This window comes from Plectropomus leopardus, chromosome 14 (assembly GCF_026936395.1).
Source record: "Plectropomus leopardus strain MGB_pleo_1.0 chromosome 14, ASM2693639v1, whole genome shotgun sequence".
Classification (NCBI taxonomy): Eukaryota; Metazoa; Chordata; class Actinopteri; order Perciformes; family Serranidae; genus Plectropomus; species Plectropomus leopardus.
The window spans coordinates 28,196,437-28,220,922 of NC_142189.1; the positions used below are offsets into that span (position 1 = coordinate 28,196,437).

Sequence of the window (24,486 nt, forward strand, 5' to 3'; positions counted from 1 at the left end):
ACATTTTGTCTAATATATGCTGCCTCCTGAATTGACAGCAATACATTGCTAAGCCTCTGTGCTCCAGCCAAAGAGGGGGTCTACTGACAGTCATATACTCTAAGTAATACACTGAGTATGGATAAGTATTTAATAAAACCCCACCTCAAAGAATCCGAACTATCCCTTTAAGGATTGTGTCAAAATCACAAAAGCACACATGTATACCTTATAAATACAGCTGAGCAGAGTCTTGGTGGGCTGGTCCCTCTCGGGAGGACTTCGTGTTTGAACAGGTTGAAGAAGTGTCTTTGGAGGCAGAGCCATGACCCAGTCCAACAGACACAACAGGAGGGACACTACCAGCTGCAACACACACAGGCACACAAAGGCATAAGGGTTACTTTCTAAGCAAAATGAGTAATATGGTGAGAACATGTGAGAGAGAACTTGTGTGTGTGCATGTTACCCTTTTATCCAGTTCATGAGGAGAAGACTCGGTAGTAGGCAGCAAGTGTGTGATGGTGGCGATCAAAATCTAAGAACAATAAAATTAGAAAAAAATGTTTGCTCTGTTAAAACTCCCACCAAGAAACAGCAACACTTGTGAGACCTCTACATGGAAATTTTAAGGTGATATGGTGTTTTTAAATAAATTCCTTAGGTTTACACAATAGAAATACACAGTATTTCGTGTCTCACCTCTACAATCTTCTTTGGAGTGTCAGGGGGGAATTTCTTAAGATGATCCACATGACTGATCAGGAGGTGAAGGATGTCTGACGCCACCAGTGCTACATTCTTATTGGGGTACTGGTAAACAATAAAGTATTTGTGTTAATTTACAGGTTCTGGAGGAACATAATATATTAACCAAAATATTAATTAAAAAAAAAACAGCTGATCAATAGTACTTTGGGGTTAGATGGAGCAGTCTTTTTAGTCTTGAAATGAGGAAATTTCACCTACTTAAGACATAGATTATACCTGTCTATACGTATGCATTTATTGCAAATGACCTGTGATTTTTTTTTCAGCAAATCTATAGTAATTATTTGATGACTTGTGTATGTATGTCGCTAATGTCTGCAAAAATGATTTCACAGTTTGAGGAACATTTGAACTCATTTTAGCCACATCCCGATACCATGAACTTCTTGGATTATCAGTTATAAACTCATGTAAAGTAATTACAATAATGCACAGTGCATCTGCTTCTAATCTTTGTCCACAAATAATCATTATCTTTTTTTTCACTCATCAACTGTACTACTGTGATTATATTTGCTTGTAGTTGTTGTGAAATACAGTAAAATACAGGTCAATCATGGTAACAGAAAAAAAATTAATAGTGTGGCTCTGAGGAGGATCAACACTAAACAAATAATGCTTCTAGATAGGAGGAGAGGCTATAAGCAGGATGAGGACAAGGGGAAGAAGCATGCATGGAAATATGACAATCCCTACAGCTTTGTGTGTGTGTGTGTGTGTGTGTGTGTGTGTGTGTGTGTGTGTGTGTGTGTGTGCATATCACAGGGCCTATGTCTGAGGCTACTGGCTGCTGGTATGACGGCAAGAGATGGAAGTGGACAAGATGTGTGTATATATATATATATATATGTGTGTGTGATACTGTGTGTGTGTGTGTGAGAGAGAGAGAGACACACACAGCTTGCAGCATTCCCCCTGGATTAGTCTCCTATCTGAAGGAGGACCAAACATATTGACTGTCCAGGGTTTGCTCCCAGCAGTAAGTGAATGCAAGTGTGTGTGTGTTGCTGTAATGTCTTAGCAGGCCATTGGCTGCCGATACACAAGCTAGGGATTCCAAGGTGGAAAAGGTATGTGTGTGTATGTCTGTGTGTCCATCTAGAGCCACTTGGCTATAGATGAGACAGTAAATGTTGGACAGTATTATTCTGATCCACAGGCCTCCCAGTCTCATGGCCTGAAACAGACAATACCAACTGAGGCAATTTCACCGACACTAAACATCTCCAACAATGTTTGCCATCACACTTTGGCTCCTTGCAGCCTGCCATGCTAGGATTAACAAGCAACACAAAAATTCAGAGCCAAAGTTCAGTTTTCATTGTGTGATATCAAACGCCATATAAATATGCAAAAAGGGGATCACATTAAAAAAACAGCTGCTGTGGAAATGCCCAAACCTAAAACAACAATTTAATAGTTTTAACCTACATAAATCTAAGTTGTTTATTTAATTAGTCATTATATTATTGTTAGTCAAGTTCTTTGCCTTATGGTATTGATGTTAACTAAAGAAGGCCTAATGAAACATCCACAGAGAAAAAGACCAGATGTTTAGCCACTACAGTGTTGAGTGGACCAGTGTAACGAGCAGCCAATCAGCAGCATGTTTGATGCAGACTCATTGCTTTGGATCACAGTCACAGAGTACAAAAGTCAGCAGGGACAAATTTTGTGAACGTGCAAAGGCCAAAGGCTGTATGAGATAACCTAATTCAGTTCGGTTGACGTGTGACCCATCTTAGATTTATATTTTAATGACCAGTCAGTTCAGTTGTGACTCACCTTCAGAGTGACGCAGATGACGTTCAGAGCATCTTTAATCTGTGGATGTTGAGTCCCGTGAGCCAACTCCTCGCACAGCCAGATACCCAGACTACACAGAGCCACACACCTGACAAAACAAAAACAGTATGAGCACGCTATGACCACATGCTGCTGTTAGACATGTATGGACATACACAGATAAAAAAAAAAATCCTACATATAATCACACTAAATAAGAGAATATAAAACCACACTGGCAACAATGGTGATTTCTTTACCAAAACTATGACTAAATATGTTCGTCAACCACCATTTTTCCTATGACTAAGACAAGACAATGACAAAACGCCAACAATGTTATTAACTGTGACGTTATCAACTTGTAATAGTTTTGATAAAAAAGATGCGACAAAAATGTGGTTTTGTGAAAGAAAAAAAACTCTACTCTACTCTTTATTTCTGTAGACCAAAAAGAGGAGAAAGGCATATTATAGACCGTTTTTCTTTTTCAGTTTAACAGTTCAGTTTCCTGTGCTGCGCATGTCATATCAGGACCACACTGAGAGCATAAACTGAGAGCAGTCAGGACTCAGAGTAAACAACTTACTTAAGTAACCATGATAACAACATGGCTAGGGAAAGGGAAATGAGTTGATATTTGGGCCCATTTTACATCCAAAATGGGCCCAAAATGGGTTCCTTAAATTGATACCATTAGACCATACATATAGACCATACACTTTCTGCAAAGCTGCAATCTTCATTATTTAACCAGTGTTTTTATCAGATAATGATAAGATAAAATCTAATGTGAAATATGTTTTACTAAAATGATGAGATTATAGCTTTTGGTTGGACTAGATTGAGTCAAATGTTTGATATAATTTGATGTCTAAAAAAAGACTAATATATGTAATAGTTTTCATTGACTTAAGCTGCAATAAAACAGTAAAGGTTTTCTTTGAATAAAACTAAAATGGCCAGACTTTAAGCCTACTTAAACTTGACTGAAAAAAAGGATGAGGTTGATTAAATATGACTAACAAGCACATCTGACACAGGACAAAATGAATGTCCTGCTGATACATCAACATTATATGTGTAATTAACTAATTGCTTGCACAAGTTAAAAATGAATTAATTTATTGATTCTTGAGGTAACATGTTGCACTTGCCAGGTATGGAAGAAAAAATTTTGACACTTCTTCATGACTTTTCAAGGATATTTTTTTTTCTTACTCTACTTCCCTATAATTGTAATTTTAGCTAGCTGGCATACATGGAGAAAGAGGTGGAACGCGGGGGAAATATGAAGAAATGTGCGTGATGGTGAACTGAGGTTGTCACACATTGATAAATATTAGTTCTACATTATGCCTTCAGCTACAGAAAATAAATTTGCTGTTATGTTACATTGTGTGAAAGGTTATCCATTGAAGATTACTGACTTTTACAAAACTTTCAATGATTTTTACTAATTCCATGATTCCCCTATGCCTGGAAAATGCTACTGTTAATTTCCATGACTTTTCCAGGTTTTCCATGACCGTAGGACCCTGACCTATGCAAATCTGAGGTTTCTTTATCTTTATTTTTGTCAACAGCCATGTATCTAAGTGTGGCTGTAACACATATTATAAGCATCTTATAATATAACCTTATGCAATACAACACCAGCATCACAAACTATCTCAAAGTGTTAACTTACCTAGCGGGAGCTGAGGGTTCGTCCCTGGCAGAGGTCAGGATGGTTTTGATAATGTGCTCCTAAAATACAACGTATACAGAAAAACACAGTTAATTAACCAAACACAATAAAAGCCATTAGGTTTGTGTTGTGTAAATATCTACATACTGTGCAACATCTTCTTTAGGTCACACACAAGTAAAGCTTTCCCCCAGGTGTGTATAACAAGGGACACCCTCTTGTTTTTAGATAATAAGGAAACAGATTCACGGAATTCCTTGATGAGGTCTTAACATATATCATACACACACACACACACACACACACACACACACACACACACACACACACACACACACACACACACGGTACAGGCTTATCCACACAGACAACTTCTAAGCCTCACTGCTCCCGTCCCCTCAGTCACCGTTAATGACCGCTTAGTGATTCAAAACAAGTGTCTGCCTTGTGAGAAACTGCTGAGCGAGGCCAGGATGCTGCCACGCATGGCATCAACTGTTTACAAGGCAACAACAACAATAACAACATTACTCCCATAGCTCTGGACTGTCACAAGAATGACAAATGAGACATCAACCTATTAGTTTGCTTCTGAGACCCCCCTATGGGCAGCAGACATATGCGTTACAAGGTTTAGACTGACCTGGATTACACACGAAGTAGACAGAGGTTTGTTTAAGTGTTTGACCCAATGCACTGGTGGATGTCAGTTTTATAGTAAACTGACATGTTTTGATTCAGCAAGAGCAGTGTGTCTGTGATGGTTTTAGGTTACAGTCTGACTTTTCACAGGCATGATGACTTGTCTCGGCCCCTCAAACCCAAGCTTTTTGTTCATTTCCACACTTACCTTGACGTCAGGGAACTTGGTCAGCACCACGTCAGCTGTGGTGGGATGGAGGGCTGGAAGCTCCTCATACAAGTTGGGAAAACACACCAGAGATCCCAGCAGGATCTGGGCCTCCACTCTTGGAGCCTGGAGAGATAAAAAAGGAGGAAGGACAGAGACAGAAAGAAAGTAGAGAAAGACAGAAGAAATGCAAACATAATGAGCAAAACTGCACTGTATTGCATAAGTATGTAACAATAAATCCAAACAACACTGCACATGAGTGTGTTTGTGTTTCTCACATTGAGTGATGAGCAGGCTGTGACTCTAGAAGCTGCAATGATGAAGTCCAGGATCAACATGGTGGCTCCAGGTAGGCCGATACTGAAGAACTTGGGACTGCAGTGCTTTATGATGGTGTTCACAATGTCCTGTAGAAACCACAGGTATTTTATACACACTACTATTGCTATAAAAGTCACTGCTGGAGCACATTTGCAAAGAGCCCACAATTCACCTTTTAATCTGAAACTGTATTAACTCTAACTGATAAATATTGCTCGTGAGTAATATCTTTATCAACACTGTAACACATGCAGGCATGCTCTACCTGGTCTTGGTGCAGCAGTCCCTGGTGCATGATGTTGTAGAAGTGTGTGAGAAAGTCTGTGTTTGGGGAAACATCTTGCCGTCTCTTCATGATCCTGCAGATCAGCTTGTAGGCGTGAAGCTTTCCTTGCTTGTAGCGCTCCGTCAGCTTGGTGGCCTGGAGGAGAAAATACATGTGTAAGCAAGTTAAGGTGTTCCGCCAGGTGAACTGATGATTTTATTTTTGACAAACAAACTCATTTTGATTAGGGTTGTACCCATCTAACTTCAGTCCTGATACCTGGACTTTGGGTTTTGGCTAATACCAATCTTAAACCCATGTGTAATCAATAAGTTGCATGCCTCACTGTATGGAAGTGACTGGGATCATTTTTTAATGTGTGGGGCATCATCAGGCTGACTTTAAGGATTTATGGTTTGGCTAATATCGAGCTATGATGCCTTCTGTGCACTCTATTTTCATCTTATTTTGATTTTTTTAAATTATTATTCAATCATACTTTTAAACTCAATTGCCTTTTTGGCCAGTTTAATGTTGATGCTGTTTATTTCCATGTGGAGCACTCAGTGCATACAATTCTCTTTTTATAAAGCACTTTCTGCTGCATTTTTTGTATGACAGGTGCTGTATAGATCATGTTTATTATTATTATTATTATTATTATTATTATTATTATCATCATTAACCATTGCTTTCCTAACTTTGTAAAACAAAATATAACAAATACATTAATATAAATTTACTGAATTATTTGTTGTTAAATTATTTAAAAAAATAGCTAAAATTAATATTCTCATACAAAACAATACAACCACAAAATGAAAAGAACAAATTACAATCTACTGGCACTTCGCTGATGCATGACAGATTAAGTGCACATGTAAACAGACATAAACATAGAAAAGAAAAGAGACTGTCCACATTGTCTCTGATATGCAATCCAGCTACTCGGGTCAGTATTGGCCCAGTATCCACTGTCGATACTGGATCAGTTCAACCCTATATTATAGATAATCAATCACAAGATGGTAAATCCTGAATAAAATGAATATACCATTAGCTACAAGTGAAAAACAGATGGTTCCTATTGTAATGCAGATCAGAGGTCTTATAGTGATCCCTCAGTCATGCCTACCTTAAAGAGCCAGGGGGTGAGGATTCTTAGGGGAGGGATCAGAACAGGGGGTGGAGGAGACGACTGGTTGTCCAAAGAAATGCCCAAGTTATCTCTTATCTGAAAAAAAAGCATCATCTTTACACACATACCCCAACATCTCTATAGAGAGTGTTGTCTCACAGTTAGTAATGTAGTGATTGTGTGTGTCAGTACACACCTTGGCCAGGTTTTGCCAGAGTTCACACAGGTAGTCGAAGACCTGAGCATGGATCTCTGGGTCTTTGATGCTATTAACATCCCCCAAGATACCCAGCATCCTCCGCCACATTACCGTGGCAACATCTGCGTGCCATCCAGTTAGAGAGCCACCTGCCATGACACTGCAGTCCTCGCTGGGGAACTCACTGGTTTCTATAATAAATCAATGAATCAATCAGTAACTCTCACCTCTCGTTCACAGCTGAAGAAAACAACAAATAAGATACATGTTTTTTACCCAGGTCATCCGGAGTCTGCAGGACAGAGTTGTGGAGCTTCTGGTCCAGCTGTAGGTGTGTGTGTGAGTGGGAGTGTGTGTGTTCAGTGTGCTCTGCTGTCAGTGTGGCAGGGGAGGGTGTCTGGGAGCGAGAGCCCCCGAGGGAATGCATGGGAGATGCACTCTCCGAACCTGCACAGAGATACATAGAAAGAAAGACATCTGAAAAGCTCACCTGCAGCGTTTTTTTCACCCAGTGCTCTGGGAGCCAGAATTCTTTGCTTTTTCACAATGTTCAGAAGTTATCAGCCAAAATGTAAGGCTGCTTGTTAAAATAACACAACGTGTATTAACGTGATATACACAACTATGTATAAATTAACACTCCAATCATATTCTCTTTGCAGAAAAACTGACATTATTAACTGACTGGTGGTTTGTGTAATATTATATATATTACAATATTCTAATTATATTATCCATTTATTCACTTCCTTTAATATATTTATTTTGTAAAATTTTACTGCTTTATTTTGTCCATTTTATAATTTCTACTATTATTCTCTCTTATTGATCATATTTGTCTAGTTGCATCTTTTTAATTTAGTTTTTAGTGTAGGTTTTGTTCATCTATTTTATTGTTATTAATATTTTCACTTAAATCTGTTACAGCATTTTATTGTCATCATTTTTAATTATTTTATTTTAACTTACTTTTTAATATATTCTACCTCTGTTTTAGTATTGTTACAGTTATCATCGCTTTTAAATCTATTTGATTACATAATAATATATGTAATATTATTATTATTGTCAGGCAATAATTTTTGATAACTGTCATGCACTTGATTATTATATTGCTGTGATTGCAGTCTAAACTTATTCTGTAATATTATCATACATATTGTCAGCCATCTGTGAAGCACTTTACACTGCACTAACCTGTACGAAGGGTGATAAACAAATCAAATTTGACTGAGTGATATTGTCTTATTCAGATCTGCTGAAATAATACAGTATCTAGAGAGTTCCTCGTGTTATGTGCGTACCAGTAACAGTGACAGTGTGACTGAGGCTGCTGGTCTCGGAGTCGATGTGGAGTGTCGTCAAACTTGCTACTTCATGTTCATCGCAGGCCACGCCCCCTCCCAGGCTATCCTGGTCCAAAGAGCTTCCTCGACCTCCTCCACTAGAACCAACTCCTCCTGCACAGGCTTCTGTACTGAAGGTAAAATCTACAAAAGAAGATTGCCTGTTATACATTTTGATTTCCAAGTTTTTAAAGTTATCTATTTGTATCCCACAACAACAGCTTACAAGGATAATGACCTTTTGTTTGGACAAGATACAGAAATTCAAATCACGGTCATCTTTATGTAAAAATGTGCAAAATTCAGTAGCAGTGTTTCAGTGTGTATATAATCCTTACTATCAAACTTGCAGGTGGAGTACTGAAAGGCATTAAAGGAGTCTGACTGGCTATCCGAGCTGATGACATCAGAACCGCTGGCACTTGCAGGTGATGTCCATTCTGAGGGAACTCCCGGATCATCAATGGGACGGAGATCATCTGAAGGTCGTGATCCGGGACTCTGACCTGCCTCTAGGAGCTCCGGCAGGTCCCTTGGAACCTCCAGGCTTCCCGGGCTGCTGCCCCGTCGACCCTGTGTATTGAGAAGAAAGCCGAAATTTCAGTAATTCACACAGGAGCCAGTGTTTAATCATCAGCAGTGATTTGTCCCCTCTAGCTCTTTTCTGTTTCTTAATCTTTAAATCAGTGTGCCTGTGTGCATGTGTGTCATACTCACCGATGTTCCTTTGGCCCGCAGCCTCTCCTGGATAAACTCGTCCATCAGGTCAGAGAAGTTTGGGTTGGTACTTCCTACGTCACTGGAGACTGGACGAGCCTTCTGGACCACCTCCTCTTTGTTGGCTAGAGGCAGATATAGGATGAGTCAAATACAGAGAGTATCCACATATACACACACAGAAACCATGGAAAAACAGACGGAGACTCACAGGTGGACACGCAGACAGGTGAAATGAACAAACGTACAATGATAGACAGAGACAACTCCTAACTTTTAGAGTATAAAATAAGTATATCATAAAGTCTGACTTGCTGACAAAGTTTATTAAAGTCAATTATTTGTACTAGTCTATCGGGGAGATGGTGGCATTTTTAATTGTGCCGACTCACGAGTATCTACAATGTTTCTTCTGATACTTTAAGTGTTGAGGTATAATATTAAAATGTTGCAATATCCATACAACAAACTGGAGCTTCTCTCTGAATGATAAGAGTCGTCCTGATGTGTATGTACTGTTGGCCCTGAAGTCAGCAAAAGACTGGCTGTTAAACAAAAGCCACAACACAGCAGGCAAACCCACCAGAAAAGCAATGCAGGAGTTAATTCACACCATGCACAGAGAGCAACAGAGAGAGAGTATCACTTTGTTAGGTCCAAACAGGCAGCATATCAGAGGCCTACATTAGTGTGGTTATGTTACTATGAGTTATGTTACTGTTAGCTTGGTAGCAATGACAGCGGTCAGTGTGAGTTTGTGAACTCAGAGCAGAGAGCATCCACCGACCCAAATCAGATGAGATCGAATATGCTGCCTATGGTATTAACCAACTGATCTTTAATTCTTGAACTTGTGGCTGATGGAGCTGATGGAGCCTGATTATGTCTACAGCCCAAGACTTAGATTGATAAAGCTTAGAGTGACTGAACACAGAATGAAAATCATTATGTTGCTGCCACCTAGCTGATGAAAATTTCACCTTGATGCACTTTTTCTTCAAGATTTAAGACCTACAAACCACAGGTCAAATCAGGCTGCATCCAAACTGCAATGCCCTGCAAGTGCTATTTAACAACACACTGGGCAGGACAGCGTCTGTCCCCAGATGTGGTCAGATGTGCAACAAAGGTGAAACTTTCAAACTACAGAGGTCAGTGCAAAAATCTCCTTTTTTTTTGTTTTCGTTTGGTATTAGAAGAACCAGCAACTCCCTATGGTGATCATATGGAGGCAATTTAAGTTAGAAGCAAACCATTTTATCCACTTAATACAGCCATAATTATTTTTTTTCATGTTATCTTAGCCAGCTCTTGTCAAACATTAACCTTTACCAACACTGTATATCCCTGCTTAAAATTAGCATGATATTTAGAAATCCCTTCTAGCCTCAATGATAGATATAAAGAAAATTACTGTCTACAGGTGGACTATTAAACTGTTATGGTTATTTGCCATGACATCACCAACAACAGTCATGTTGGTTTTTTTATGTTGTTTAAGTTTTTCACAGTGGGACTACAGCATGAAAGGATTGATGTTGCAGTTCAAGTAAAAAGTAATACTACAGAAATGCTAAGCTGGGACATTAGCTGACACTAATTGTTTTTATGTAACCTTTGCCCTCCAACATGGCTTTACAGACTTGACAACTCACTCTGCGGATCTGTGCACTGAATGTTTGCATGTTTTGTATGTGCTCAGCCCAACAGGATGAGCCTAGTTATGTGAAAAGTGCTGTCTGCCTACGGCGTTAAGCATTTGACAATGACTCTTTTAAGCTCATGGTTGTGCAAGCTAATTCTAATTGGCTGAGCGTAGATGTGCACACTGTCAATGCTATGACCAATGAAGTTTTTTGGTTAAGCTTATAAAACCCTGATACAGGACCCCACCTGTGTTCATAGAACAATAATTCAGTGTCATCATCAGCACTCATCGAGTTTAAGCAGTTCAACACACAGCGAGGCAGACAACCAGACAGTCACAGGACATGATTTCTAATAAACAATAATACTGTTTCAGTCTGCATGGAGTACCACATGATCAGCATGGACTTAATTCACTGTAACTGTAACATGTAAAAGACAAGTTGTCAATATTGTTAATCCACGGAAGAACGTTATTTAAGAAAAATAAGTACCATGTCAAAATAATTTTGGCCTCAACTGAGTTATTGTGTGTGGCAAATTCCTCACATCTGACACAAAAAAAGGGAAAGAAAACTTACATATAAGGTGCCATTTGGCATAAGCTTGCAAGCAACACACATCAGTAAAACTAGAAAAGTAAAAAAAAAAAAAAAAGTGGCTGCGCAACAGTAATTCTACATCAAGACAGATTCAAGTGATGAATCACTGTGCTCATATCAAACTTCTGATCCTTCAGACAAAATATCTGAAATTCAAGAATTGGAATGAATAGAAAAAGGGTATTAGTACTGCAGATGCAAATGTGCATTTATCAAGTTTGATTATTTTATGGCGGTGTGCAAGGCAAATAACCATTCCAGATTGTTGATTTGAAAGTGCAAATCTTTTTTTATCCATTCAAATTCTGTTTATGCCACTACTCTCACATAAGGTCTTTTACTGCACTCCAGTGGTCTTAGAATGAACTACAGCAATATGTTTACACTGTTTTAACTAGTGCTTGCTCTTCTTAAGTCATTAACAATACTGGTTTACCTTTACAAACTTAATTTTTATATTTCCATATGTAACAGAACTGTGATGGAAAACGCCACATAATGTTTACTGGCTTTCTACGAGGTATTATGTAAAGCTCTTTCTTTTTATCTGTGCTTTTATTTTTTTTCTACAGGCGGCTGTGTTTTTCTTTGGACTGTTGTCTCCTCCTGAGCAGCTGAAGACGGGCCGGAGTCCAGGGAGGAGGCGAAGGAGGCACGAGGAGGCCGCATGCAACATCAAGGAGAGGGAGGAGGAGGTGGAGAAGAGGGGGAGGAGGAGAGGAGGTTAAAATCCCAGAGCCCTTAGTAAGAAGAGGACAGGAGGAGGAGGGAGGGGGCTTCCGAAGTGGAGGAACAGGTGGGAAGGTATGGGAGGAGGAGGGAGGGTCCTTGACAGGAGGCAGGCTGGAGGAGGGGCTACGTTCAAGAGGAAACACATCAACAGGGAGTTTGAATTTCAGTCCAGCAGCAAGATGATGAGTGTCAGCCACAAAAAAAACTTTCATTCCATAACAAACCAGTTAAAAACAGCCAAAAAGGAAAAGAGAGCTGTTGTTGGTGTTTGTGTGTTGATGAGTATTTCTTTCCAAAGTTGCTGCTTAATCTGTTGTGTCCTTTGTGAGCGCTTCGTTCGTTGCAATCCTCACCTGGCGTCGTCGTCTTTCGCCCAAAGTAGCCCAGGACATGGGAGTAGAGGTCTCTGAGCGATGCGTCACCCATGGCGGCCCGGCTCTGCCGCTGTGGCGACGAGCCTTGGGATGACCCCTGGCCTCGGGGCCGCGGCTTGGAAGACAGAGCGTGAACAACAGTCTTATAGACGCCACCAAGAAGGGCTCCCTGGTGATGTCGTGACGCAGTGCTGCCCGGCTCCTGGGATCGTGAGCGGGAGGCTCGGGATCGCAAGGCGGAACGTCCCAAGCGACCACGCACACCTGAACTGCTTGATAATACCTCTGAGTGTGCCTCAGAGCCCAGGCTGGATCCCATACAGGATCCAGGATGTTGCTTGTCTTTGTCCCCTCCACTCCTGCTTTCAAGGCCTCCCGCAAATGCTGTGCTTCCTGCCCCGCTGTTATCAGAAACAGTCCCAGAGGCTAATTTCTCATGTGCCCCTGCTCTATGGCTAATCCCAGCCACAGAGCCAAACTTACCTGCACCTCCTGCTCCCAGCTTCGCCCCTGACCCTGACCCTGCTCCGGCCCCTGGCCTCTCCCCGGCTGAGTGGCTGTGTGTGTGGAAGTGACTGAGGCGGCGCAGCCTTGCTTTCCAGTGGGCCTCTTTACTCTCGAGGGGGTTGTGGAACTGGACCGACTCAGTGGAGGGTCGGAAGCTGACGTGAACCCCCCCAGAGTGGTGCCTCTTGTTGCTGCTACGGGACATCTTGGCTTTAGTTGAGTCTGAAGTTTGATTTGATTCAGTGCTAGATTCTACTGCATTAATGTCTTGTCTTATTAAAATAGACCTCTCATTTGCTGCTGGCTCTTTATCACCCTGTTTGTCTTCTTCTATGCCCCTCCGTCTATCACATTTCCCTTCCCTTCCTTCTCCTTTCCCTGTATTCCCTCCCTTTTTCTCCCCAGTGTGTCTTTCTAAGCTAGCGCTCCCTCTAGCATTAGGTGACGGCCACTGACACTGCAGCTCCAGGCACTCGTAGATGCTCCGCTGCTCTGCTTCAATGTCCTCTGCTGAATCCACACTGCTATGTCTCACTGATTTACTTACCGGTCTGTCCTCTTTAAAAGCCTCTCTCACCACCTCTCTTGCCTCTCCTGCCTGCCCTGTGTATTCCATTTGTGTTCTTGCTACCCCTGTTTGCACCGGTACAGGTAAAGTTACAACAGTGTTTTCTAGTAAATTACCAGAACTATCTCTCTCTCCTGCCTCCTCCTTCCTTTCACCTCCTTTGTTTGTGAGGTAGTCCCTAATAGAGGAGATTAAATCATCCTCCTCTACCCCAGCCCCTATTTCACCCTCCTCTACATCTATGTCCTTTTCAGATGAAAAGGTGAAAGCGGAATCCCAGTCGCTCACCCAATCCGTGCTAGAACCTCGACTTCGAGACCCAGTCTGTTGCCAGAACGGGTCATAAACACTACCATCATCTTGTCCCTCTGAGGACGAGGGGACAACACCATTGGAGAAGGTTAGAGGGGTGGGAGAAGGGGAGGTGAGGGGGTGTGGGGGTGGCTGAGCTGCGTGGCTGTTGGCTGACAGTAAGGAAGTAGTTGTGGAGTGGTGGTGAGGGGGAGTTGGGATCGAAGTGGGATCCCTCTGTGGGTCTTCACCTTTGACCCTCTCTGCGATGAAAGGCTCCATGATGTCAGAGGCGCTGCTGCTCCGTGCGAGGGAAGAAGGGGTGGGGCCGTCCAGATCACAGGCCACCCCCTGGAAGACCTCAGAACAGGAGGTGGGAGGGGCCTCATCGCTCTGGGAGGAGTGGCGCATCCGAGAGGTGCGGGATGTCAGCGTAATCGGCGGGTCTTCAAGGTCTGATTATTATGGGAAGATACAGGAAGGGGAGTGAGGTTAGTGAAGTGGTCAGTGGGAGTGGATACATAATGGATAGTGGATAATAGTGGATACATGTAAATGCACATATACAGACAAACACACATTTATTAATGAACAGAGACAAACAAAAAAACAATTGCGAATGCATAGAGCCAAAAACATAATGGACTTCACAATTAAAAAGTACGTATTGATATAATTTCATCATTTGTGCATAAAGGCGTGAGTGCTTTTCCTAAGAATCAATGTGCTGAATCATGTAAATCAACTATAAATCACTACAATAGTGCTGTGAATTTATCGGCAGCGACGCTGCCCTCTGCCTGTATTTTCATTGTATTTCATTTCATTGTACTAGCCTATTTATACAATGGAGCTGATGCCGCTACTATTTGGTTCTGTGTAAAAATGCAAAGGTGGTGTAAAGAAGGGACTTGGTAGCAATCTCTGTCTAAAAAGGGCTACTGATTACCAAAAACACCACCTTCCCTCTAAGTGTCTGCTTTACAGGTTTTGGCAACTTAAGATCATTCAGCTCATTCTAATATCATTTGACTTATGGTTACATCATGAGGAACAAGGGGCATGAACTCACACCTTGTTGATAGAGGTTAACTTCAATAATATATATATATATATCGAGAGAGAGAGAGAGAGAGAGAGAGAGAGATGTATATTTTCAATTGTATCAAAACCAAATTGATGGTACTCAGTATAAGAGAGCTAATAAAGCAAATAAAGAGAACTACAATCATCTAGAGGAGACCACCACAAAACATACAGCAAACAAAACAAAAGTACATCAAACTAAGAAAAATCACTCAAGCAGTGGATATGATGAAGTAAAATCATCCCCATTACAAACAGAAAAGACAGGGAGGAGTCTAATTAAATGTCACCCCGAGAATACATGGCATCAAATGGATCATCACATAACATCTGTGATGGGGACGTCAACGAGAAGGGCACAAAATGAATGAGAGATAAATGCTTGTAAAGGGCAGAAAATAGTGCAGGTAGAAGCAGTTAAAGAAATGACAGCGGGACGTGCATGTGTGCAGGCGGGCAGATAAGTCAAAGATACAGAGAAACAAACAAGTAGACAGGAAAACTAGTAGGTCAAGTTTCATGCAGATATGTGAACAGACATAGATATATACAGTGCCTCTTTCATCTACCTGTAAAAAAAATCTCATTTAGATCAAATAATTAGTAAAACATTTGCAGAACAAAGTCAAGATGACAGATGCCATTGTTTGGTTTCTGCTTAGCAACATTTCATTCTCTCATGAGGCAAATGTACCAACAAATGTCAAAACCACAAAGTTAATCATGATCATTTTGGGAGGCTGCTGGGGATATCAATTATAAACAGTCCAGAGAGGCAGTGGTTGACTGATATTGGTTTTTCATGGCCGATACAGATTATCAGTCATTAATGAGAACAATAACCAATATTTGGAATATATTTAGAATTTGGAATATAACAAACTCCACCACAAACTTTGTATAAATGCCTTTAGCAATCAAGACTGAAATGTTCAACATCAAATACAGCAAGTTCCTAGCAACTTTTTTAAATACAAATTCAAGTGAAATTTAAATTAAAAACAAATAAATAAAAATAGCTCCCTGAGGTTTTACAAATTAAAAGTTCCTCCCATGCTGACACTTTCTTTACACTATTTAGCAATTTTATTAGCAATAACTAAAAAAAAAAAGAAGCTGATACAGATAATTGGCAAAATGCCAAATATTGGCTCCAATAATTGACCAAGCCGATAATCTGTTGACCCTTACTGAGGGGCCAACTTTAAAAAATAACTTTGATCATCCGTTTGTCACATGCAAAATTTCAAGCAATGCTGATCAGATTATTGCACAGCTTCAGGAGAACGGTGCATATTTGATGGTCAGACATTTCTTAAAATCACACTGATCATCCCAGGACAATAAAGTAAAAGGCTGCATGATTCCTGACAGAGCACATGCAAACTGTTGCTTCAGTAACAATAAACAGACAGTCTGAGACACTGTCAGAGACGAGAGGACGGGCAGAAAGTTTCAGTTTCTGACAGACGTAGACAAAGTTTCCAGGCAGACAGGCGGGCAGGCAGACAGGTAGTGCAAAGAGTGTGTACCTGCCAGCTGGTCGGCAAGGGGGGGTAGTAAAGGGTGGTGGTGGTGGAGGAGGACAGGAAGAGGCGGAGCCAGAGCAGGAGCACTCTTAGCACTGCGGATAAAGGCTGAGGACAGCAGAGAGTCCCCCGTAGAGCAGCTACGCAGGGCTGAAGAGGTGGGAAGAATAGGTAGAAGACAGAGAAGAATAAAAGGAGGGGGAAGAGTGTGAGACAGACAATGAAGTAAGAGCGGAAATGAAAAGAGGGAGCAAGAGAGGAATTGGGTGTTGATGAAGTGAGGTGAGGAGATGAGTGGAAGAAAGGTGGATGTATGGGTGAGGACGGAAAAGTGAGAGGAATGAAAACAATGTGTCAAAAGAAGGACCAAAAGAAAAAAAAGACAGAAGACAGATAGAAAGAGAGAAAGGTAAAAATAAAGCAAAGAGTAAAAAACAAGTTAGATTGAAGTTTAGATTGGAAAATAATGAGGTGTGTAAAAATAAATTTAAAAAAAAAGAATTTGAATGGGGTAGAGGCAAGAACAAGAGACAAGAAATAAATGAAAATAGTTAAAAGGATAGTGTAGAAAAAAAGGAAGGTTCAGAGTAGACGTAGAGGGAAAGAGACAGGGGAAGGTAAAGGAGGAGTGAGACAGGGTTAGCTCTGGAGGAAAGACAGTGAGACAGTGAGGGGCTGGTGGCAGCCTGGACCTCTACAGCTTAAATCTCCTCTTCAGACCACATCACACAGCAGCACTGCATTGTTAATGCTAGGCAGATCCACTGTTTACTTATAGTCACAACAAAAGGAGGTTGTCTGTACGTCTGACCGAGTCTATGATTTTTTAAAATTATGTTAGCAGATGAATATGCAACAGAACAACTGTACACCTGCAAGAATGTTGGTTAGCATGTGTGGAGTTATTTCTTAGTTAGAAACGGCACAACTTGTACACGTGATGCTAAACCACATAAAATGCAACTTGCAGGTCCAGAGAAGCTGCAAGTCTTTCTACGGCTGGGCCAAACAAGTACCATACTGTGATTAATAAAAAGCAAACAATTAGAAACTACAGAAATGTGAATGGAAATAAATTTGGTTGTTTGTATTTTAGCTATTTGTTGCTTTTTAAGCAATTAGAAAAAATCACATGTGTGCAGGAACTTTACTCTAAGCTAGTACTAGTATTTCACTGTTGTGTTAGGACCATTTCTTTCACAACAATGGCCACAGTTGAAGGCTTTGCATAAACAAGACTCTACTAAAGAGGGCGGATGACAGTAAACATACACCACAACTTCCTGTCAGACGGACAGGCAGGAGACATCAAGTCAAATAAAAGTGACTAGAGAAGAAAGAGAAGCCAGCTGAAGTACACTGAGGAAAGGCAGGGTGCTAGTTTTTTTTCCAGTGGTGTTCCACTCATACACACACGTCAGACAGTTTAAAAGGAATACACAGAACAGTGCCTGGGAGTTTGTACTATCAACATGATTAACAGGAGAGTTTTCTGGCTTTTAAACTTGTAACTCACACACACAGCAGGAGGAAAGTCATGTAAGAAGAGGGATACTGACCTACGGTCTTCTGCCGGACAATACTTCTGGCCTTTTCGATGCCTGGTGAGCCAGCAGTGGTGGCGCTTCTCTGCCTCATAGCTGCTGCCTGGCCTGGTTGGTCTCTGCTCCAGCCTTTAGAGAAAGAGCGGTCCACAATCTGCCGCTGGCCCTCTGAACCTATACCTGGTGTTGATGGCGGGAGGGGGACATCATTTCTCAAGGCAAATTTAATGGCACTTATTTCAGGACATGTGTGACCTCTATCTATAACTATGCACGATATTATGCTTGTCTGGTCTACAGATGATGACGGTAGGATGTCGTGCTGTAAGGGTCAAATGCGACTGACTGACCTTTTCCTTTATGTTTCTTCTGTTTTTGTTCACTGAGTTTGTCCAGAGGCAGCTCGTTCAGATCAACACTGTACAGGTTCCTGGCCAACACCTGAGACACAAAGACATACACACTGCTTTATCACAAATGTTTATGTTAAGATAATGGTTAATACGGACAAAACATAAATTACTGCACTTAAACTTGTGCTTGAGGCAATAAAAAGTTGACTCTTCATAAGTCTGGGGAGAATGGGAATAAGCATATAATAAGTATTGGCATAATCCGGGCAACATTAGTGGCAGAGCACGTGAGAAACAGAATAAAAGTTGACAAAGAGGCAAAATTTACAGGCATGGAAACAGGAATCTAATTACTGCTTCCTTCATTACACTTCTCCCCTACTTCTCTATTAACCATTTTTGACCTGCGGATGTCGCAGTAGCTCAATTGACAAAACTTGAGTGGCTCATTTTTCATTAATAACAAAACATTAATTTCTCAGTCAACAACTACATGCTGAAATTTAATGAAATCATTTGTGTTAAACATTACAAGCATTTGAATAAATCCTGTCCATACACAATGTGGCTTTAACAGGGTTCCTGCAGTTTGAGGCAAGGTAGATTAAAGATATTTTAAGACTTTTTTAATCCCACTTGGAATTGTGTTTAAGACCAAATTTCTAATAACCACAACTGAGGAAGGAAGGAAGGAATTTTATTTCACCCTAATATTTATTGTAGCATGAACATGACTTTTCTAAAGAAAAAGATGATCTACGTGAAATGTTAAAAAAAAAAAAAAAATCCTTTTTAGAGTGGTACAGATAAAAGACAATGTACATATTATATTATCATAAAAGTACCTATTTAGTTTGACAATAGAAAAGGGAAGCATCTGGTATTTCTGGCTGGTTTTCTGGATGATTTTGTATATCTCCATTTGCATGTGAGATTCCACAATTTGAATTTCCATCGTGACGAGTTTAAGAAAAGGAATTTATTTAATCATCTAACAAAAAATAGATGTTGGCGATCATTTTGAGATTTTACAGTGCAATTTCAGAAAAAAGGATAAATAAAATATATTAATCATATAAATCATAAAATATTACCTCCCATTTCTGAGCATTTTAAGACTTTTGAAAGATTAACTTAAGTCAATTTAATACCAATTCAGGCCTTATTTTTAGATTAATGAATTCATTGCCTTTTAAAACTTTTTAAGGATCCATGGGGACCGTGTTTAATGCTCTGAGGATAAGAGGATTAAAGTAACTTCCATTACCTTGGTGAGGGTCTCCATGGTGAGAGACCACTCAGTGACCAGTTCGTCCCAGCAGGTAAGAGAGGAAAGGACAGAAAGGAGGTCGTCCCACAGTTCTCTGCTGATGTAGACGTTTAAATTCCCCTTAATCCAAGCTACTATCAGCGTCTGTGCAGAGAGAGGGAAATGAAATGATGGAAAGTTATATTAGGAAAGGTTGTACCCCAGCTTACTGCCCACTGAAGCTAAATACTAGTCAGCTGGCTTACACCTGGACACTAAACTTTATTACTGTGTTCAGATAATAACCTTTGGTGAATACTTAAATCTTACGCAGGACTTCTTTAATTGTTTTTACAAACATTACTGTATTCTGAATAAGACATGAAGGCAGCTGGATGCTTGAGAGCCCAAAATAAAGATCATATTTAAATAAACGCTTTCATTAGATGATTACGTCTGCATGAATGCATCATGTGCTTTTACACGATTAACACTGATCATATAGACGAAGTAAATCTCTATTATATGGGTCTTTGAAGCAAACTGCATGTTGAGTATTTAGAGCACCACATGGCAGTCGTCTCTAATGTTATCACGACTGCGATTTTGTTCTTATTCATTCATTTTTAATGGACCACAGAGGCAACTCTCTCATTCTACCTCAAAGATTATTAAAAAAAACTTTTTTTATGTTTGGTACCAGGGAAGAAATGATCTATCTACATATGTGATACAGTGACACTCATGTACCTGGAAGATGGGTCCAGCCAGTCTGCCTGACAGTGTGTTATTCTTCTTGCCCTGGGGCATGATGGATGGAGGTCTCTTCATCACTGACTCCGTCACCCTCAGCAGCACCAGTAACACCTGCTCCCTACAAACACATTAAAAAGCAAACAGATGTAATGGAACCTTTAAAGACATGATCCTACTGATATTGTTTTAGATGGTGTTTTATGGGGTCTCCCAGTCCACAGTAAGACGTGTGATTTACAGTTTATGTGGTGTTGGCGCAGCTTATTTTTTTTTACCATGTTTTCTGGTCCATGGTCTCATGCATGACAAGACTGCGGTAAATATTCAGGACTCGCTTGCACATGTCGACATGCTCCTCCAAAAGGATCTTGATGTCGTTGGCTGGCTCCAACAGGAAAACGTTGGAGGAGTGGGTGATAAATACCTGGAAAGGAGAAAAGCAGTTGTCGATTGGATGTCAAGTATGTCTACAAACTCTTTCTTTTGCATGATATTACATGGTAAAATAAGAACTGTAACAGGTATTTGCAACAATGAGTTTTCTCTGTTTTTGTATGAAATGGACAGATGGCAGAGTGAGGACAATACCTGCAGCGTAGTCTGAACTCCAGCATGAACGCTGTACTCCAGCAATTCACTGTCAACCGCTTTGTTCATTCCCTGAGGAAGAGTGAAAAAAACAAAGTGAAGTAAAATTACCTACACACATGCAAGGAAATGCAGACATTTTCTACCTAAAACCTAAAACTAGGCTGAAACAATTTTCGGTTTCTAATAAATGTTAATTTTTGAGGAAAAATCTGATATTTGAAATTGGAACAGTACAGTCCAGCCCAGAATACAACTCCAAACTGCTTTTGATGTGTGAATAATGTTTTGTGTTATATATTTTTAGAGTTCTTTTTATTTTGATGATTTTTTTTAACTTAAGCAAAGTGTCCTTGGGTACCATGAAAAGCGCTATTATTATCATTATAATATCATGCTGAGTAAATCATTGTATATAAAGATCTGCCCTGATCTGTCTGGCCTACCTTTAATTCAAACATTTCAGGATTATATAACTGACTTTAGGTAATTTACTCACCTCATCCTCCTTGTCTCCGAGCTGAGAGCCTGAATCCAGGCTGCCAGTTGTGGGATAGGGGCCCTCCTCTGGCTCCTTCATGAACACTGGCCTGTCCTCCATAGAGATCCACTCCTGGTAAACACGCACTACTTTACGCATTGCTGCAGCTTCACACATGGGAAGGAGAAATGCCTATGGACAGTTAAAGAAACATAGCCGTAAAACATCCAGTGAGCTTACATTAAAGATTTGACATACTGGAACTGTCAGTCACAAAAACTCCCTGAAGAAAGTTATTTCTCCATCACCTGTCTAAAGATCTCAGTGATGAAGTTGACGTTGGTTCTGGAGTTGGTCAGTACTCTCCGCACAACCTCCATGTCAGTCAGCTGCTCTTCATCCATGGAGCAGAGTGAGGAGGAGCTGGGCTCCCTCTCTGTCAGCGTGGACGTGTTGGAGTGGCTTTGTTCGGGCTCAGCTCCAGCCCCTGGACCCCCGGAGAGCCCCATGCTGCCTCCTCCTGATCCAGATGAGCACCCGCTACCTTCCAGGTGGCTGTCAGACCGAATCCCACCTCCACCGCTGTCATCTGAGCTGCCTACAGACCGAGCTGCCAGTCCGGCTGCTGCTCGCTGCAGGGGAAATTTGGGTTTTACAGTGAGGTACAAAAATTAATAGCAAACAGAATATAATATCCCATACAGATATTTGTGGAGAGAAAATTTGTCATTCATCTATTTTGTGAAAACAAATATAGTGTAACATTTTCATAGTATTTAATATTCTTTTCAATTAACATCACATCAATCTTTTATCATTCACTGTCTGAAACACTTGAAGTTTTGTATGTTTTTGTCAGAATAAACTGTGATTCTTTTTTATAAACAAATCAACATCTTTGACAGAAAATTGATCTGTAAATATTCTGATTATCGATTTATCTTGGGTCATTGTTAAAACAAAAAAGCCAAAATTCTCTGGTTCCAATGTGATTATTTCCTGTTTTCCTTTGTTGCCTACAATTTTGAAAATGGAATTGAGGGGGTTTTTGACTGTTGTTTGACAACAACAATAAATCAGAAGCAGAGCATGTGAGCAGAGTGGAGCAGCAGAATGTTGTTCCCTCTGCTCACCTGATCAAATGCCACTCTGCTCAACTCAGAAACCCCACCCCCTTTTTGTTCTCCGCTCGCTCCAAAAAAGGAAAAAGCTGCATTAGCCCGAGGGAATAGTGACAAATTACAACACGGCCCAGTCAGGTTCGGCCAGAAAATCAAAGCTCTAAGCAGAATGGAGAGGAGGAAATAGCAACATTCAAACTTTTATAAAAATCTGCTCTGCCCTCCATCTGAAATCCTTCAACACAAACTCCCCTTTTACTTGGGCTCCAGTCTTTTCACATGCTCTGATCAGAATCTCATCTTGGTATTTTTTACCTGATTAATTGAGAAAATAAAGGTTTCCAGTAACTTGAACCATCCTGTCTATTCGCATAATATGTGTTTGTTAACCTGTATGTTCTTGGGGACGTTCTCTCCCTCTGTTCCTGGGATGTGCGTGTGTGTGTTGGGTCGTGGTTCAAGCCAGAAGGAAACCAGCCAGCGGATGAAGATGACTCGGGCCTGAAGGAAGCTCTCCTTGGTACAGTACACTGTTTCCCCGCCGTCTTGCTCCCTGCGCACCACGCTGTAGTAGGGCTTAGGACGCATCGGAGGCACATCTGCAGGAAAAAAAGAACATCTTTATTCATGTGGTCTGGGGTTATAATAAATCAACCACATGAGCCATTTCAGATCAAATGTAACTGACCCAGTATTGGGTTGTAGAGGCTGGTTTCCATGGCGAAGTTGGGGAAGATGTGAGGAAGGTAAAACTTCCTGAAGTGACCAAAGAGGAAGCTGAAACCACGTTCATGGTTCTCTTTACAACGCCACTCGAGAGACTTGGCCTGGTGGATACACACACAAACATACACAGACAAACAAGCTTGTGTTATAAAGAGAGCGCTATGCACAGAAAACAGGGTCAAGCTGAGAAGAGCACCATTGTTTTAGGGGAGAATGTTATCAGTGTGTGTATATGACTGCATGTGCAACAAGAATAGGAAATGCAAGACTAAAGTCTGTGTGTGTCAGTTAGAGATGACATTTGTATTTGAAGGAGTTAGTGATACCAGTAATGGAATACTTCATCGAGCATTGAGTTTCTATATATGACAATGTCAATAAATAACACCGGGTTTTTCCCAAAGGTTTGTTTATGCATTAGTGGCATTAGTGAGGCATTACAACATTTGCAAAAATGTAGTTATGTGGTGTTAGCTGTGTTAGTAAGGAATGATGAGAATACCTGGTTTACCATGTATTTGAGTAGCGCTTCTAAAAAGTAAGCAGTGAGGTCTTCCTGGTTCTTGTCACCTGACTGGGGAGGAACCAATGGAGTGATCTCCTCTGGGGTAACCTGAGCTGTAGGGGGTTGAGCAGGGTTATTTAGTGTTTATATTACAAAGAATACTTCAAAATATGTTGTTATTTGTCTCATCTCTGTATAAATGCCACATCTTGTCAGGTGCACTGAATGGCTCATTTTTTAATGACAGCTGAATGTGGAGTCAATTTATCATTACACCTAGAGCTGTCAAATGATTCATTTTTGTAATCACTGAATTTCTGTATCAAATCACAATTAATCGCATTTTTAATCACATTTTTACAATTTTTGCATTTCAAACTGGTTTTGAAGTCCATATTAACAAGGTGAAGCAAGTCTCACCCAACTGTCTTGATTAAACTACATGGGACCCACAGAACCCATTTTCACTCAGATATCTTGAGGTAAGAGGTCAAGGAACACCTGTAGAATGGCCATGCTGTTTTTTTCAATGGCAAAATGTAGCCTTAATTTGGAATGTTCTTCCGCCCCCAAACTGAGAAGCTAGCATGACAAAGATACCACTGAATAATTCCGGTCTTCTAGTTTCATATGATACCAGTATCATCAGTGTAGCTTTAAAGCTCAGCCTGATAAAGCCTCTTAAAGATGGGAATGTCAGCCAGCGATTAACGCGATACAAAAAAATTAACACATTAATTACGGACTTAAATCGAATAGCCGT

The 24,486-nt window shown here is 40.6% G+C and overlaps 1 protein-coding gene across 9 annotated transcripts in view; it reads right to left on the reverse strand.

Annotated features, from left to right (window-relative positions):
* ralgapa1 (Ral GTPase activating protein catalytic subunit alpha 1) overlaps positions 1 to 24,486 on the reverse strand; it is an 88,406-nt gene that overhangs the window by 55,739 nt on the left and 8,181 nt on the right. For 4 of the 9 annotated variants that reach the window (XM_088087230.1, XM_042500306.2, XM_042500308.2 and 1 more), the window contains exons 7-33: positions 23,721 to 23,836; positions 23,181 to 23,319; positions 22,883 to 23,091; positions 21,680 to 22,003; positions 21,390 to 21,563; positions 20,891 to 20,962; positions 20,578 to 20,726; positions 20,297 to 20,420; positions 19,565 to 19,711; positions 18,295 to 18,385; positions 17,960 to 18,124; positions 16,404 to 16,550; positions 12,399 to 14,240; positions 9,065 to 9,189; positions 8,686 to 8,920; positions 8,306 to 8,491; positions 7,278 to 7,448; positions 6,999 to 7,192; positions 6,800 to 6,898; positions 5,665 to 5,820; positions 5,357 to 5,485; positions 5,076 to 5,201; positions 4,226 to 4,284; positions 2,536 to 2,644; positions 682 to 792; positions 449 to 517; positions 208 to 345 (exon numbers count right to left, since the gene is read on the reverse strand). In XM_088087230.1, coding sequence (XP_087943356.1) covers positions 208 to 345; positions 449 to 517; positions 682 to 792; positions 2,536 to 2,644; positions 4,226 to 4,284; positions 5,076 to 5,201; positions 5,357 to 5,485; positions 5,665 to 5,820; positions 6,800 to 6,898; positions 6,999 to 7,192; positions 7,278 to 7,448; positions 8,306 to 8,491; positions 8,686 to 8,920; positions 9,065 to 9,189; positions 12,399 to 14,240; positions 16,404 to 16,550; positions 17,960 to 18,124; positions 18,295 to 18,385; positions 19,565 to 19,711; positions 20,297 to 20,420; positions 20,578 to 20,726; positions 20,891 to 20,962; positions 21,390 to 21,563; positions 21,680 to 22,003; positions 22,883 to 23,091; positions 23,181 to 23,319; positions 23,721 to 23,836 — 5,606 coding nt within the window. The remainder of the gene's footprint in view (positions 1 to 207; positions 346 to 448; positions 518 to 681; positions 793 to 2,535; positions 2,645 to 4,225; positions 4,285 to 5,075; positions 5,202 to 5,356; positions 5,486 to 5,664; positions 5,821 to 6,799; positions 6,899 to 6,998; positions 7,193 to 7,277; positions 7,449 to 8,305; positions 8,492 to 8,685; positions 8,921 to 9,064; positions 9,190 to 12,398; positions 14,241 to 16,403; positions 16,551 to 17,959; positions 18,125 to 18,294; positions 18,386 to 19,564; positions 19,712 to 20,296; positions 20,421 to 20,577; positions 20,727 to 20,890; positions 20,963 to 21,389; positions 21,564 to 21,679; positions 22,004 to 22,882; positions 23,092 to 23,180; positions 23,320 to 23,720; positions 23,837 to 24,486) is intronic. The other 5 variants (XM_088087232.1, XM_042500310.2, XM_088087231.1 and 2 more) reach the window with 4 other exon arrangements.